Source organism: Pezoporus occidentalis, unplaced genomic scaffold (assembly GCF_034315485.1).
Source record: "Pezoporus occidentalis ecotype Australia unplaced genomic scaffold, CSIRO_AGI_Poc_V1 ctg76, whole genome shotgun sequence".
In the NCBI taxonomy this organism is placed as follows: Eukaryota; Metazoa; Chordata; class Aves; order Psittaciformes; family Psittacidae; genus Pezoporus; species Pezoporus occidentalis.
In genome coordinates, this window is record NW_026916115.1 from 2,063,995 (window position 1) to 2,079,818 (window position 15,824).

Sequence of the window (15,824 nt, forward strand, 5' to 3'; positions counted from 1 at the left end):
CTTTTTTTTGGGGGGGGGGGTGCTACAGCCAACCTGCTGTTCATGGTGAAAACATGACTTTAAGGGTGTTTGCCCAAGAATCTCTGCTGATGCTTCATGCTTGAGCTTCAGCATCCTTGGAGGAGCTTAAATGTGCTGGGTGCTTCCAGGTTTCTGTATTTCAGCTCTTGGTTCACTTTTTCAGGGACTGACCATGCAGGCTTTATGAAAATTTAACACTGTTATGCTTGTATGGTTTATTTTAGATTGTAAGAGACTTAAATCTCAAAGCAGTAGTATGTCCATATAAACATCTCCCCTTGCTTCACTTCCCTTACTGGTTTTGACAGTTTTGGTGTACGCTCAGTTCTATAAACTATACAGGAAGCTGTTACTTCTAAGCAGCCTATGCAGCACGTAGTTATATTGGCTTTAAGTGCTTAAAGTAGCTTGAAAGCAATGGGAAGACTGTTTCTGGTAATGATGTAGATGAGCAGGAAACATGTCATTAATTCTTGGGACCCTTCAGATAACTTTCAAATATTAATTAGCTTTTGATTCTATAAAGTCCTTCTAAGCTGAAGGACCTATTTTAAACCTACATGGTACAGCAGTTACTGAAGTTACTCATATCTGCTTGTGGATGCTCCACTGCTTGCCAAATAGCAGTTCTTGAGGTATGTCTTGTGGTTTACCTGAAGGTACTTTTTCAAAGAAATTTCAGAGTTAAGTAACCTGTAACAACAGTGTGGAATTCCAATAAGGAAGTGTCTTAAAAGGCAGAGGTTTAGTGGCATCTTGAGAAGCTGGCAGTGATTGACTGTCTTACAGTAGTGCTAAGTAAGAGGTCTCTGTAAGGAAGATAGAGAAGCCCTTGGCTGGAACAAGTTTCTGCACGGGATGGTAAATGTTCTGCTTTTTAACTACTGCTCTGAGAGCAGCTACAGTTACTTTGGAAACATGTAAATACAGGATTGCCAGAGATAACTGCTGTAAACAGTAGAAATGAAACTGAAAAATCTTATCCCAAGGTTCCAAAAGCTGCTTTAGTTTCGAGTACCTGAACAGAAGGCAGAAGACAGCATTCTGTCCCTTTGTTTCAAGAGGCTAAGTTAGAGCTGAGTACAAGTTCATCATGCTTTTGGTTGCTGAGGTATCCGATTTAGAGTAGATTTGTACTGCAAGAGGCTCAAGAGACAATGATTTTGAGGAGCATTTGCAGGACTGCCTGTTGTCTTGGCATTTGCAACTTTAAGACGGCTCCTAGTATGCTGCTACAGCCTAGTAGTGAGCTCTGGTCCCAGAGGAAGCCCTTAGTGTTGCTGATTCTTGAAGGGATACAATATAGCCTTGTGTAATCCAGCAGTCCGCTGTCCTGACAACCTACATAGGCCAGTAACAACTGGGAATGTTTTTCTGTGGAGAGGGAGGAAGAAGGAGTGAGGGGGAATGCTGTCAGATTAGGGGAGGAAAAAAATAAAATCTTAATTTGACAAGATAAGGAGAACTTTCTTGGCCTTTCAAACCAAAAGTTGTGGGCATGCTGCAAGCAAGTTCCCTTCTGGATGGCACAGTTAGACTTTGGTTCCAGTCTCAGTTCAAAATTTACTTCATAAAACAACACTCCTAAATTAAACAGCAGTTTTATGTATTATGGCACAACTGGCAAAACATCTTGCCATGAAACTGAGTTTAGCTTATTTAGTCATCTTGCACTTCATTAATTTCCCCAATCATTCTTAGAGTGATGGTGATAAGAGTACATGTACCATTCCTCCTATGGGCTGTAAGTACTTCTATAAGCAGTATGAATGGCTTGATTTCTCTGATTTTTGTAACTTAGACATTTTTGCCTTGTTTATGCATGTCATATGTCAGTGATATCTTGTATGAACTTGAATGTCAGTTTATGTGTGTTTCTACTTGTCACTGCTACCATTGCTGCAGGTGTAAAAACTCTATTGGTGCCACAAGAAGCAAGGTAGTATTGAAGCATCCTCCCAGTTCATGGTGTGCTGTACTACTTGCCTCTATGGAAAAGTATGTTACTATCCATGGTAAAAAATCTACAAAACCCGATGTTCTAGATGGATGCAGTTTAGGAACTAATCAGTATTCTACAGATAGAGCTGAGTGAGCTGCAGTGTTAGACTTCCCACTGGGAATTTCCAGACTTTTTCCTCTTCCTTCCTCCCTCAGAATATGTATAGCAAATAGAGCAAATTAAGCTCTGGGGGTGGTGGCACCCAGAGGCAGAAACAGTAAGAGGCCAGAGTAACCTTCAGTTAAAAACAGCTGACAACATACTGACCAATCTTCCGAGCATCCCTGTCGTACCACCACAAATACTGGCAGCAGGAGAGATGTCTCAGACAGCTATGTCAGTATTAAGTGGGAGGAAGGCTCTTTAAATAGCTAGAGTGAGTCTTATTCCCTGACTGTGTCAACACTGAGTTGTTATTTCGTGCTCTGAACAGGAAAAATTAGTCAAGTAATTGTGTGGCAAGCAAATGACAAAATGAAATAATTTTTTGCTTTTTCTAGTTGCTGAATCTGTTTTAGAAAGCAGCAGACACTTTGTCATTTTGCATTTCTAGTCAAAAACCTCCAAGCAATAGATGAATATCAGTACAAGACAAATAATTTTGTTAAAACTGGGGGAGTAGCACTCCATTGAGTCACTGGAGTAGTGCAAAACAACACTTGTCTATGTCTTGGTTTTGGAGTATCTGCATTTTGAGGGGGCTGAGGCAGCATTCATACCTTCCCATCTCATTGTTAATGTTAGCATCCTTTTTGTCTAGTGTGCGTAATCCAGTCCCCAAAAGACTGCCTTACTCTTACACTACATAGTTTACATCATCTGTCTCTTCTTATTCCAGGTCAATAGAAGGTTTTGTGGTACTAATTCAATGGAATAGAATTTCAGTTAGTTAGGATTGCCTCAAAGCCCTTTATGATCCTAGATAAATCCATACAACTATTTTCCACTTCCATATTTCCCCAGCACAAAGAGGGAACATTTGTAGTTTTATAGAAAACCAGACTGTTGCTGTTCAGGTTAGCATTGAAAATTGGCAACAGTTCTTGGCTCTTGTGAGGATTTGCCTTTTGACAAATTATTAGATTAATCTGGAATTGCAGCTATCTCCTTTGAGGTTTCCTTGTCTATAGATCAGATTCTGTCCTTGCTAGCATAATTTGTGGTTAATCTAAGCATTTTCCATGCAGTTTCTGGCTGCAATCTAGTCAAAAGAGCAGTGTGCGCTCGCAGCCCAGAAAGCCAACTGCATCAAAAGAAGCATGACCAGCAGGTCGAAGGAGGCGATCCTACCCCTCTACTCTGCTCTGCTCTCGTGAGACCTCGCTTGGAGTATTGTGTGCAGTTCTGGTGTCCTCAACATAAAAAGGACATGTAACTGTTGGAACAAGTCCAGAGGAGGGCCACAAGGATGATCAGGGGACTGGAGCACCTCCCGTATGAAGATAGGCTGAGAAAGTTGGGTCTGTTCGGCCTGGAGAAGAGAAGGCTGCATGGAGACCTCATAGCAGCCTTCCAGTATCTGAAGGGGGCCTATAAGGATGCTGGCAAGGGACTCTTCATTAGGGACTGTAGTGATAGGACAAGGGCTAATGGGTTCAAACTTAAACAAGGGAGGTTCAGATTGGATATAAGGAAGAAATTCTTTCCTGTTAGGGTGGTGAGGCACTGGAATGGGTTGCCCATGGAGGTTATGAATGCTTCATCCCTGGCAGTGTTCAAGACCAGGTTAGACTAGGCCTTGGGTGATATGGTTTAGTGTGAGGTGTCCCTGCCCATGGCAGGGGGGTTGGAACCACATCATCTTAAGATCCTTTCCAACCCTAACTATTATATGATCCTATGTGACCTTATGTTTCTGGGCAATTCAGTCCCTTTTTTTCCATACTGTTGTACTTTGTTTGCTTTACTGCTCTGAAAACTAATTAGTAGCAAAACTACAATCTACTGGATGCTTCTGCTCTGTCTGCATCCACACACATTCAGGTTTTCATTCTTCAGGAGTGTTTCTCCCCAGAGCCAATTACATGTGCTTTAACTAGTCTTCTAGTTCAGCGGTTTCTGTTGCAAAGTCATTTTTATCTTTTTTTTTTAAGTGTTCTCACCATAGGATAGCAGTATCTGATGACTTAACAAGACCATACACTGAACGAAACACTTAACACGTAGTATACTGCTTGCTGGGATGCATTAATGCTTTTGTTTAGTGAAAAGGTGCTAGAAATGAATCAGCTGTCAAATAAGAATAAAGAAAATGTCTTCTACCCAGCTTCTAAGGTTTTCTTCAATTCACCTGTTTTTTAATTAGAAGCTGCTATTGGTCTACGAAGCATGATGTGAAGAGGAAGAAAGCAAATACAAGATGATAAAGTTGCCAGTAATTCTAATTTAGAGACAGTAGAGATGAAAGTTGACTGAAGAATTGCATGAGGTTGCAGGTTTAAGTAGCAGAAGATTCAATGTAAACGTGTGGAAAGTGGTACACACAGGAATACGCTTCTAGGTTTTGCATGCGAGGCATTTATCTCTGAGCTGGCTACTGTAATAATAGAAATAAGTCTTTGAGCTGTAGTAAGACTATATCTTGTCAACATTGAGAATTAGAGTCTAAAAAGCAGGGTGTTAGGAATAGAAAAATATATATTTCTGCCCCTGTACAAAGCTATGATTTGAATACTGCATATAGTTCTGATCTGGTTATCTGGAAGGGTACAGAGTGGAGCTAGACAAAACAAACAAACAACGTAATCAAAGGAGGACTGTTTAAAGGTGACCAAAGGTGGCAACATCATCAGACTGCCTAAGACAAACTCTTCCAGCTTGGAAAAGAGATGGCTGAGGTAGAATACAGTAAAGGCCTATAAAAATCACAGGTGGCAGGGAAGACACCACCAGGTGGTGATCATTCAGGATTTGTGACCACAGACAGTGAGGATCATCACATGAAACCAGCAGATGTCATGTTCAAAACAAGTAAAAGCCTGTTTTTATTCTCTAATGTGCAATTGAGCCATTGATAACATTGCAGCAAGATACTGTTTGTGGTGAGTTTAGTTTACATTAATTTAGACAGCAACTGGACAAAATAATGGAAGAAGCCCGTTAGAAAGTTTAACTACAACACCACCAGCTCTGGCTCAGAAAAATCTCGAGCTGCAACATGCTGGAGGCTTGGAAAGTATTCTGGAATAATACCATTACCCTTTCCCCATGCAATGGTAACAGCAGGATGCTGGGCTGTAAGTACTGTACCCAGTGCAGTGGTTGTTACCTGCCCAAAGAATCCCAGTTGTCAGCTAGTTGACTTGCTTTTGGCTTTCTTAAGTGTTCTGCAAAATCCAAGAGGCAGAACTTGTTTTTCCTATCATACTTCCTTTAAATGTTCCATAGTTTTGATGTTATCAAAAAGTACTTAAAAAATAGTTGTAATGCCTAACTTTACAGTAGATGCTACTATTGTAGTAGTGGATGTACATAAAATGCATGTTTGTATTTTATCTGCATAAAATTCCTTCAAGTTGTACACATTGGCTAGTCCTTCCTCTCCAATTAATTATTTTTAAAATACTTTATTATTGTGTCCAAAAATATCTGATCTACTGAGTAATATCCATCACAAACCTGGTACATAAGCATTTTCAATCCAGGTCCACTTAACTTATTCATAGTCTTTGTATATTCGTTTACAGTTATCCTCCTTTGTAATAAAACTGATCTTTTTACTACACCAGCAAGTCCAACAGTGACTTTTTTGTAGCTTTGATTACTTTTAGGATAGGAGTATTGAACTTGCTCAGTCTTACTGTGGTTTCTTTTCCTCCAAAGCTGTATTAGTTCTGCTATGACCCAGAAAGAACCTTTCCAAAAAGGTTTCAGTGAGTACATTCTTGTCTTAATATTGGTCTCAGATACACAGGGACTAAGCACCACTGTTAGATTTGAAAAAGCAAATGTAGTGACACAGCCTGATACTGCAGAGCTGTCGATGCTGAGCTGGGAATTCTCCTCCTGCTGAGGCTGGGGTTCATGTTACCATGATTATTTAGCAGCTGTTGGGAATGGCACTGGTGAATGGAGCCCCTTGTCTGGCCAGTGGAGCCAATGACAAGTGTCTGGGTTTCACCGACGGGAAGTGGCACAGCAGCCAGTAGCTAAGTTTAGTGCAGTGGATGTCTCTCTGACTTCATAGTTGCACTATCACACTGCCCCCCCCCCCCCCCAAGTTAATTAGCCCATAGTGCCCAGAAGGAGCAAGACAACTAGAACTCCCTCAGCCAGGGCTCAGCTGAATGTCAGACTTGGATCTCCTGACAAGCATCCACAGAAAGATTTTACCCTGGTTCTGAAGTTAACAAGACAGTATGCAATTTTTGGGCAAGTACTCATGCTAAAGCTCATCTTTTCTTGGAGGAAAGGAAACACTGGTTTATTTTTTAAGATAAACATATTTCAAAGAAGGCAAGATCACAAGAGTATTTTGATCAAACAAAGTAAATATTTTAAAAAGGAAAACCCCTTCTTTGTTCAAGAGAAGAAAATGTCTGTGGACAATGGCTTGAACAGCATATTGGCTGCTGACAAATGAGACTGACAGTTTGTGATGTATTTTTAGCTAGAGAATTTTTTTAAAACCAGAAGTACTGTGTAGCTTTGGCAGTTGCTGCATGTTCAGTGTGGGTGGATGGAACTGAGAAGTTGCATCTGTACTAGCAAGCATTTTGGGATTCCATTAAAAAATTAAACTCATGTACTGGAAACTGAAGCTATATCAGCTCACCTGGGGAGCTCTGCCGTCCGAATATCCTCCAGAAGGTAAGCAGTGCTGCCTTGCCTGTCTAGGGCACTTGCAAAAATAATTACTTGTCCTCAAGATGTGACATCAACTCAAATTTGAGCTGTTAGATTGACATTTTCTTTCACTCCTGACGTTACAAGTTAGTGGGTTAGTCTCTATCCTCTCCTTCCAAGTTTTTCCTCTAACTAGAAAGGCTAAAAATAAATTTCAGAAGGCCAGCTGAAAAACAGTTTAATGTGGTCATTGTTCCAGGTGCTGAGTCTAAGGAGAGTAGATAATACTGTAAGACTTCTAGATGTAATTATGTCACTTGGAAAGCAGTTGGGACATTTATGCCATGCTAACTCAAAATCTGATCAGTTAGTGCTTTACATCTGCAAAATAAACCTCTCACCAGCTAGACTTCATTAGTTAGATATTTCTGGCTTGCTTAGGGGTCATTTGAGCCATGATTTTTCAAGTAGTCCTTTTGCAGAAGAGCTCCTACTTCAAATGTTTGTTTTAATGCTGTGAGTAAATAGCTATTCATTTGATTTGCTTAGAAGTAGATAATATCTTGACTTTGATGTGGCCAGTAGCAACAACTCCTCAGGAATTCTGTTGGAGTGAAGTGTAATCCACATTAGGCAACTTCTCTCCAAAGTGCTGGTTTAAAAAAGTGCTAAGTGACTTGCTGTAAGATGTCAGAATGTTTGGTCATCCCACCTTTCCTGGAGAGGGACTGGCTGACCTAACCCTCCTTACCCTTCAGACCGGAGAGTTTTTACTGGAACTTACAGTGACAAAGGGAGAATGTCAAACAGACTTTTGATCTACATATATGCAGTTTCCCTGAATCTTTGTAATTCAGGTGTCCCTTCATTGCACTCGTTTCCCTAAAACTGTCATTGTGGGGATAGTTACTGTCCGCTGTAGGCAGGATTCTGAGGAGCGAAGATCTGAACTTCATCACTGCAGTACTCAATGGAAAGAGGTATGTAATGCAGAGCATCTGAAGTTGTGGTCTATTTGCTTGTTTCTAGAGTGCACTTGCAAAGCTGACTAGCTTTATTGGAGCTGAACAAATCCTTAGAAATTAAGGTAACAAACACTTTGCTGCAGTATTCACGATTTTACAAAGATGTTACATTTGTAGCTTTTTGTTCTAAAATGTTTTGTGCATATGATTTTAATGGCATTAAGATACATCACTTCAGGAAGGTGTTTTTCTGTTGTGCTGTTGGGTTTTGATTCCTCACCCAGTGGCACATTCAGAGAAGTCAGATTGGTGCTTTGGGTGAATTCTGGTGCTTCTGGCCATCCCCAGTACCTGTGACAGGAAACATCCATTGCATCTTTTAGGTCCAGCGCTCCTGTGCTCACGAGTTCCTCGCCTTAAAGTGTTTTTTAATTGCGCCTAAAAACCTGCATAACTTTGCTGGCTGCATTTATCCCAGAGTAAGTTTCCTGCTGGAGTTCTGCAAGGACAGTAAATCTTAGAGGTCATGAGAGCCAGTCTATTGAGTTAGCAACATTTGTACTGAAGATGATCAATATTTCATCTACTTTGAAATTCTCGCTTAAAACAGCAGTGCTACCAAATGGTTCAGTAGGTTTTGTTCACTTACAGCCTGTACAGTTGTTGATCTATGAAGAGATTTATGCACCTTGCATTCAACAAGGAATGAAGATTTTCAGATGAATAATTTGGAGCTTATACTTGATTTATTTAATACTGATTCTGCACTAAAAAAAGATACTTCTTCACCAGAAATTAGTTGAGGAAAAAATGGGAAGTACTACATTAGGTTGATGTTGGAGGAAATGGTATATATATGTCACTGACATCTGAGCAAAGAATTGGGCTGAGAGATGCCTCTATTTGGTAGCATTAGCAACAAAGCAAGAGGATAACTGGAACCAGTGAAACAAAATAAGTCTGCTCCAAAGAAGGTGAGGTGTATGGAGAGCTTTTAGGTTTCTCCATATATTTCTCTTTGATACCAAAGATTATTTTAATTAATGTTTTCTATGTCAGATATATTTTGATTATTGAGGTAAGATGGTGCTGCCAGCTTGACTTGAAACGTTTCTTTTTATACGATGTGAGCTGTTCATGATGCAGTTTTGTCAGACTCTAAAGTCTCCTTCTATTCTGTCTCTCCCAGCCTGGTGCCATAAATAGAAACCTATTCCTTGCCCATCCCAAGTTCTTGGCTTGGAGCCATATTTCTTGGCTTTAGTCAGTGGGCTGTTTACAGTACTTAAACCTTGCACCACAATGTGGGAGGCCCAAAGACTCGATGGATCTGTGCTTAGTTCAAGCAAACCACCTTATTAAGAGTCTGCTTGCTTGCTGGAGAGGAACACCTAGGAATGGCATTTAGTTAGGCTGCCTGCATTTTACCAAAGCCATATGTGAGCTGTCTAACCCCTTTAAACTGGTGTTTTTCATGGCCACATGTACGTTAGCAGAAAGACTAGGTGGTCCACTTAGGTAAGGGATGGAGTCTGTTACAGGGTAAGGAAAGTTCATAGGTCTGCTTCTATGCTACCACATTATTAGACAGCAGGAACTTGGCCTGTTTAGCATCGGTTTGCTTTTTAGTATGTACTTTGCCATGAGTATTTTTGGTTAGTAGGAAGTGCTGAGACTTGGCTTCAGAAACAAACTACTGTAGAACTTGATACTATTCCGGTCATGTCAGCAAAACAGGGAACCCACTTGCTGCTGCTGTGTTACCAGTTTTGTTTCCTCTTATTCATTAAGGCAGGAATCCTCCCACTAACAAGATTAAAGATCTTGAAGTCTAGTGATGTAAAGTGATGTACATTTTGAAGATGCAGTGGAAAGTAGAAGTTATGCTAATGGTTGTTAGTTACTGGATGGCCTGTTTTCTATGCTCCAAGTTGATCAAAGTGTGTTCTTTGGTAGGTTTAAATGCAAGTATATAAAACGAGTCTGCATGTAAAATAGTGCATTGATATTTATATTGGCATTTAGTTTGAGAACTCAAAGTGAAAAAAGTGAAAGAAGTGGCATATGCAGAGATCTTGGTGGCCTTGTATGCATGTGTCCCTTTGTGAAGGGAGACATGAGAGAAGCCAGAAGATAGAACACCATATGTTGTCTATATAATGTACAAACACATATACATACAGCCTATGGGTTTTGCAGCAAAATGAAAGGTAACAGATTGAGATTGTATGCAATAACTAGTATTTACCCTATAACCCTTTCTTTGTCTCTTCCTTCCATTGACAAACCAGTCACTTTGGCCTGCTGCCAATACCAAGTACATTTCAGGGCAGTATTTTCATTTACATGTTTTAGGGACACTGGCAGTTGGTTCAGAAATTCAAAATATAGCAAGTCTTTTTAGGAGCTTCCTGAGCTATACATCTCAAAGTAGCTTAGTCAGTAAGATTTCCTTTTATTCAACTTTTTCCCATTGCTGGAAGAACTAGAGAAATGCTTCTAAATGGATGACTTAAGTTGTACAGGAAGGGTAGCCACTCTTGGGAAACAGTTTTGAAGAGCACCAAAGGGAATAGTCTAAAAAGCTGGGAAGAGCTGCTGTGCCTGAAAGGTGGATTCTTTCACCGAGAAAGTTGAATATACCAGAATTAAGATTTTATATTGTGCACTTCCTGTGAAGGGAATAGAATAGGATGCAGATGTGGTGGATGGAGATGTCGAACTGATGGACTATAGGGTAGAGTAACTATCTAGGAAAATCAGTTGTAAAAGAAATAATGCTCATCTAGAAGGTAGAAAGATGCCCAAGTTTATTCTGCTTGGGTTTATTTGACAGGACCTTATCAACTGCTTCACACTGTGCAGCAACATTCTGTGTCCTTACCACTGAGAAACACCTTCAGGAGGGTGGCTGGAAGGGTGCAGGCGTAGAATTGCCGTGTAACAGGAAGCTTACAGCCCAAGTGTTACTTATCCATAAGGCCAGTGCTGGCCACTGCTTGACTTCCCATCAGGGGCTCATTAACAGATCAGCCAGCCAATAAGCTTTGGCTAAGGATGCTCTTCTGCCAAAGGCTAAAACTGATAGTCAGTAGATACCTTTGCAAGTTATATTATTAATCCATCCTATCTTTCTACTAGTTCTTGTGTGTTCCAAATACCAATTACTCATCTGTTGTATTTTAACTAACAAGTAAATTTGTTATTTTAACTAAGGTAATTAACTGTAACAGCTAAGAGTAATTTAGCCACAAATCCATACATAGCTTGCCATTTTCTGGTACCATATCGGAAGCGTGTTACAAAACTCATGCACATGTTTCTGAGGCTGTGCTGTCGTTCTCTACAAATCGTGCTTATTCTTTGTGTATTAACGGATGCACTAAGGTTGGTACAAATAACAATGTAATGAAGAATATTTAGAGCAAATAAGAATGGAGAAAACAGTAAAACAAAGAGGCAGAAACACAGAGCAAAAGAAATAAAGCCTAGGAGCTCTTACGTAAAGGCATTGCAACCTCTGGCTGCTAGGTAGCATGCTGCAGGATTTACTGAGCTTGGTTTTGGATAAGGAAGAAAAAAGGTCACTCAGTTGTCAGAACTTCACAAAGACAGCACTACGGAGGTAGTCAGCCTAAGTTATTTTCTTTTTCTGGTTACTTTTTCCACATACATTAGGGGTTGGTGGTAGGGGACATAACTTACGTCACAGGCCATACAGGTGAAAGCAGTTCCCCTTCACCACAGGATACCCATGGTTTTATTATAGTGTTTTTCAACAGCCTTACAAAATACAAGTATTTGGAATAAGTCAGGTTGCTCATTTCTTACCTTCAGCCTGATGAGTCCTCATCACATGGTGCAGCTGCCTTTCTCACAGAGCAGTGGAGTTAATGGATTGTAGAAATGCTGTTTGGTTTTGGTCTTCCCCCTTGGTAAGCTTTGACAGCTCCTCTCTCCTCCCCACAACAACCCAACCATTGGGTTCCCTCTCCCTCCTCCCTTTATATACCACACTGCAGGCCTACCACCATCTCAGGTGTGAGAGTGCCATGGTGATTTCTTGTCTTTAACCCTTCCTTGTCCCACATGTTAGGAGGAGCCTGTCCTGGTATAAGCCATACAGTACAGCCTTTCAAAAGCGCTACAGCTTTTGAAGAATTCATCCAACACATCTTACGGTTTTTGAGAGGTAAATTTGATGGTGCCCTTTTAAAGAGTTCCTGACTCTTAGTAGTCAGCAAATATACAGCTCCCATTGGGTGTACTGTACTGCCCTTGCTTTCTCTTTCTTTCTGAAATCCTGAAATGCTCAAGAGTGTTTACTTGCTCAGTGCTTGTACATCTCTTAGACATATATATTTTCACTAACGCCATTTCCTGTTGATTCATCTAAGTAATGCTCCAGCAACGGTATGTGGGATGGAAAAATGAATCAATCTGGGCAGTCTCCTTAATGGGTGATTTGTTTTGTAATTTGTACAAAGGAATTTCTCCAAGGAAACTGTTTGCTTTCTTCCCAAACACTTTGTTGCCTAACTCTGATCGGAACAAAACTCTGTCTTTATAGCACATCTCAAAATTGTTTCAACTTGCAGTCCAGTCCCCACATCCTCTTGTTTGTTCAGCGTTCCCTGGGAAGCTCCACCCTCACTTCCAGCTGATAACTAGGTTAGCCCACAGCCTGATTTCCCAGTTTCTCCTTTGCCCGCTCGGCAGCGCTTGTTTTTTCATTGGCCACCAGCCTTACAAGCAGGGATTGACTGCACGTGGTGGCATTTGTGCTGGCAGTGGCAGTCCAGGACTTCTTGTGTCAAGCAGCCTCATCTGCTTGCTGTGAAGCACAGCATGATTGTGGGGACAGTCCTCTTCCAGTCTAGCAGCTATGGCAAAGAAGGCAAGCTGCTCTGCTGCCTTAGCAAGGAAGCCTCTGAGCCTGGCGTGAATTTCACAGGTATGATGTTCAGGAATGTAATGCTGTGCTGTCCCTTTCCTGTATTTCTCCAGGTGTTTCAAGGAGGATATGGGTCTTCTCAAATCTACCTTTGTCTTGTAGTATGAGACCAGCCACAGGCAGGACTGAGATTGCCTGGTTTTATATGGGTTTTGGGATTATTGAGATGCTTCATTTTTATGAGCAGTTACACAGTTGGTATTTCAGAAATAGAGACCACTTCAGCCATAATATGACTCTAGAATTAAAGGTTTAGCGTACACTACATCCTGCTCCTGGGCTGAACAGAATAGTAATTGCAGTGTTGGCAGCACAGAGTAGGGGACAAAACACCCCTTACATATTGGCTGAATAGGAAAAGCCTTCATATCCGGATGGAAGCAAATTGTATTGTGGGAACAAAGAAAAGGAAGGAGGTGGATGAAGCATAACCTCCTTGCATGGCCATGTATTACTCGTGCACTAAATGATGATGTAAGTTTTCCATTGTATAGGAAACGAAAGTGTTAGTATATGATTTATGGTTAGCCTTTAAAAGGAGCTGATATAAAACAACTTCCCAGCTCATTTCCGTACTCTTGGTGTGGATAGAGCTTGCAGACTATTCAACTGGAAGAGAATCACTTATGATAGGATTTTGTGATCTAGTTTCCTTAATGAGGTTTATGTGACCATCATGTTTCACTGACTTTCCATAACCTGACATACTGAATGGTATAGATCCACACTGTATTGAGCAGCATAGGTTATTGTGTACTAATAGCCTGCAATAGGTACAGTAAAGTCCTAAAGACTTGGTAAAGTCCCCTTTAGTAGCTGTTGGGTAACCTTTACAGTTACTTAAGCATCCAAGTCACTCTAAGGTGAAAGTGAAGGAAGTTGGTGAGACATGCATTGAACTCTTAAAAGCATTTGCTTTTTAGGTAATGTGATTTTTAGGTAAGTACTGTAGCTAAGTGATTGAAGCTCTTCATCAAACATTAACTTCTGCTGGCTTTTTCTGTGCGTAAAGTGGGTGTTAAGAACGTGTGCCAGCCTCCCAGGCATTCCCGAGGAAGTGGTAGTAGTCCCACACCTGCTTTGAATCTTTGCTAGCAATCCAGCACAGCCCCACAGTGGTTTCATGTGAGCAGAGCTGCTCAGTGCTGAGCAGCAGGTGGCATTCTGCTGGTTTTGCCTTGGCTGGAGTGCCCCCTGGGGGGCTCAGCATGGGCATGCGTAGGTGGTCATGGGATTCACTGCAGCAGCTCTGAAGCTAAGTTGATACTGGGCCTCTTCAGGCTTACCTATCGAGTACATCATTACATGCTCAACTCTGTGCTGTCTGTTGAGTAGGGGTTGGATGCTTAGTTCATGAACTTTTCTGGCTTGAGAAAGATACTTAACATATGTTTTGATTTAGAATAAATACATATATTTCTATTTAAAACCTTTCGCATTTCAGCAGATACATAATTGAAAGTAAGAAGTTATTTAAACATCATTAAGATATTTTGGAGCTGAAAGGTCGGATATTTTTTGGAAACATTGCCTACTTTTGTGTTTGCTCCTTGGCAGAGATGCAGAAGTCAGATTTCTTGTATAGCACATTTGCTATAAAATAAAAATTAAATTTGTATTTTTGTTCCATAAAGAGAGCTGTATTTAGGAACTAGTGTTCTTTCCTGGTGCTTAACAACTGGACATGTATATGCACATACTCAGTCCTAAAAAATTACAGGGGGATGTTGGCAGCTATACTGTAATGTAGGCATTGGATTTCCTCTTTCCTCCATGGTAAAGCGAGTATGAATGGTTTAGTATATTGTAAAATTAATTGCAGTTGATAGTTAGGAATAGGAAACGTATGTCAACATCGCATCTGCAAACAGCGAAATCAAAGAAGTGACATTTTGGTAGTCACTTCTGTGCTTGCTAGGAAAACCCTGATAAGCGGGCTACTTTCTCAGGTTTCAGAAGGTAGGTTATTAAGTAATTGCAAGTTGAGCAGGTTATACGAGCAGTTTAACCCTGAAGAATTACCAGAAATACTGTCAAAAGCCTTAGCTTTTGACACACACTTAGCTATGTGTTTAAAAACAAAACTGAACAAACCTCAACCATATACTTTCTCATGTACCTACAATATGAAAACCCCCTATGTCCTCATTTTCCAGGCTTGAGCTCTGTCCTGTGACACAGATTTGGCATATGTTTGCCTATTACTTGGCACAGGCCTCTTCCTGTTTTGTGTCTCGCTGACTTCCCAGTTTTCCCGTCCTGTATTACATTTGAGTTCTTTGTTCTCTTTTAAAGTGTATTATAGACTCACTCTTGCTCATGAATGTAAATCTCATGGGAGTGTGGGGAAGGGATAGTCATATGCACGCGTTCTTTGGCAGTGGTCTGCTTAAAAACATCCTAAGCCTTACTTCTCAGCCCCTCAGAAATGGGTCATAGCAATGCTTGTAAAGCAAAGAAGGCCTCAGGTTTTTTAAAGACGACTTTTCATGTCTGGTGCTTTTAATGAAATCTCTTTACCGTGTACATTTCCAGAATTAAGTTCAACAAGAGAATTTGGAAATATATATTGGGACAGGAATTTGGTGTCAGTTCTGCCATCAGAGAAAATATTTGTATCTTTATTTTACATCTTCTTATTTTTTGCCCCCTAGAGCAGCCCATATGCATTAAACCTCATCATTGCTCTTTTCTCATATCTTAGTATTGAGAGCAAACCCGCTCTCTGGGTTCGAAAGCCAGTGATGGTCTTGGCATAGTGCTTGCATGAAGAGTTCAGACAGTTTTGCTTTTTACTACTGTTCTTTCCAAAACCTGTGCATTTACATTGTTTTCATCATCACAGGAAATGTGGGGACTTTTGTCTATAAACAAGCCTGATTCCTCCCCCCACTCCCTTGAACTATCAAGTTTGTATCAGTTGTCCTTTGAGTCAGCAAAACAGAGCTGCCTGGAAATTCAGAAACACTACTGCTGCATATCTGGCATCACTTTTACTACTTTCTGTCCTTGTCAGTTTTCCACCTCTTATTTACACAGTCTTGAAATGTATTGCAAATCACCAACATTCTTGTCAATACTGCATCAGTTACTGTCC

The 15,824-nt window shown here is 40.6% G+C and overlaps 1 protein-coding gene across 2 annotated transcripts in view; it reads left to right on the forward strand.

Annotated features, from left to right (window-relative positions):
* Window positions 1-15,824, forward strand: part of ABL2 (ABL proto-oncogene 2, non-receptor tyrosine kinase) — a 50,766-nt gene that overhangs the window by 17,889 nt on the left and 17,053 nt on the right. Inside the window, exon 1 of one of the 2 annotated variants that reach the window (XM_062602297.1) lies at window positions 11,812-12,727. The exons of the other annotated variant lie outside the window; for it this stretch is intronic. Within the exon in view, the coding sequence (XP_062458281.1) occupies window positions 12,622-12,727 (106 nt within the window). The 5' untranslated portion in view covers window positions 11,812-12,621. Of the gene's footprint in view, window positions 1-11,811; window positions 12,728-15,824 lie in introns of those variants that run through there. 2 annotated transcript variants of the gene reach the window in all.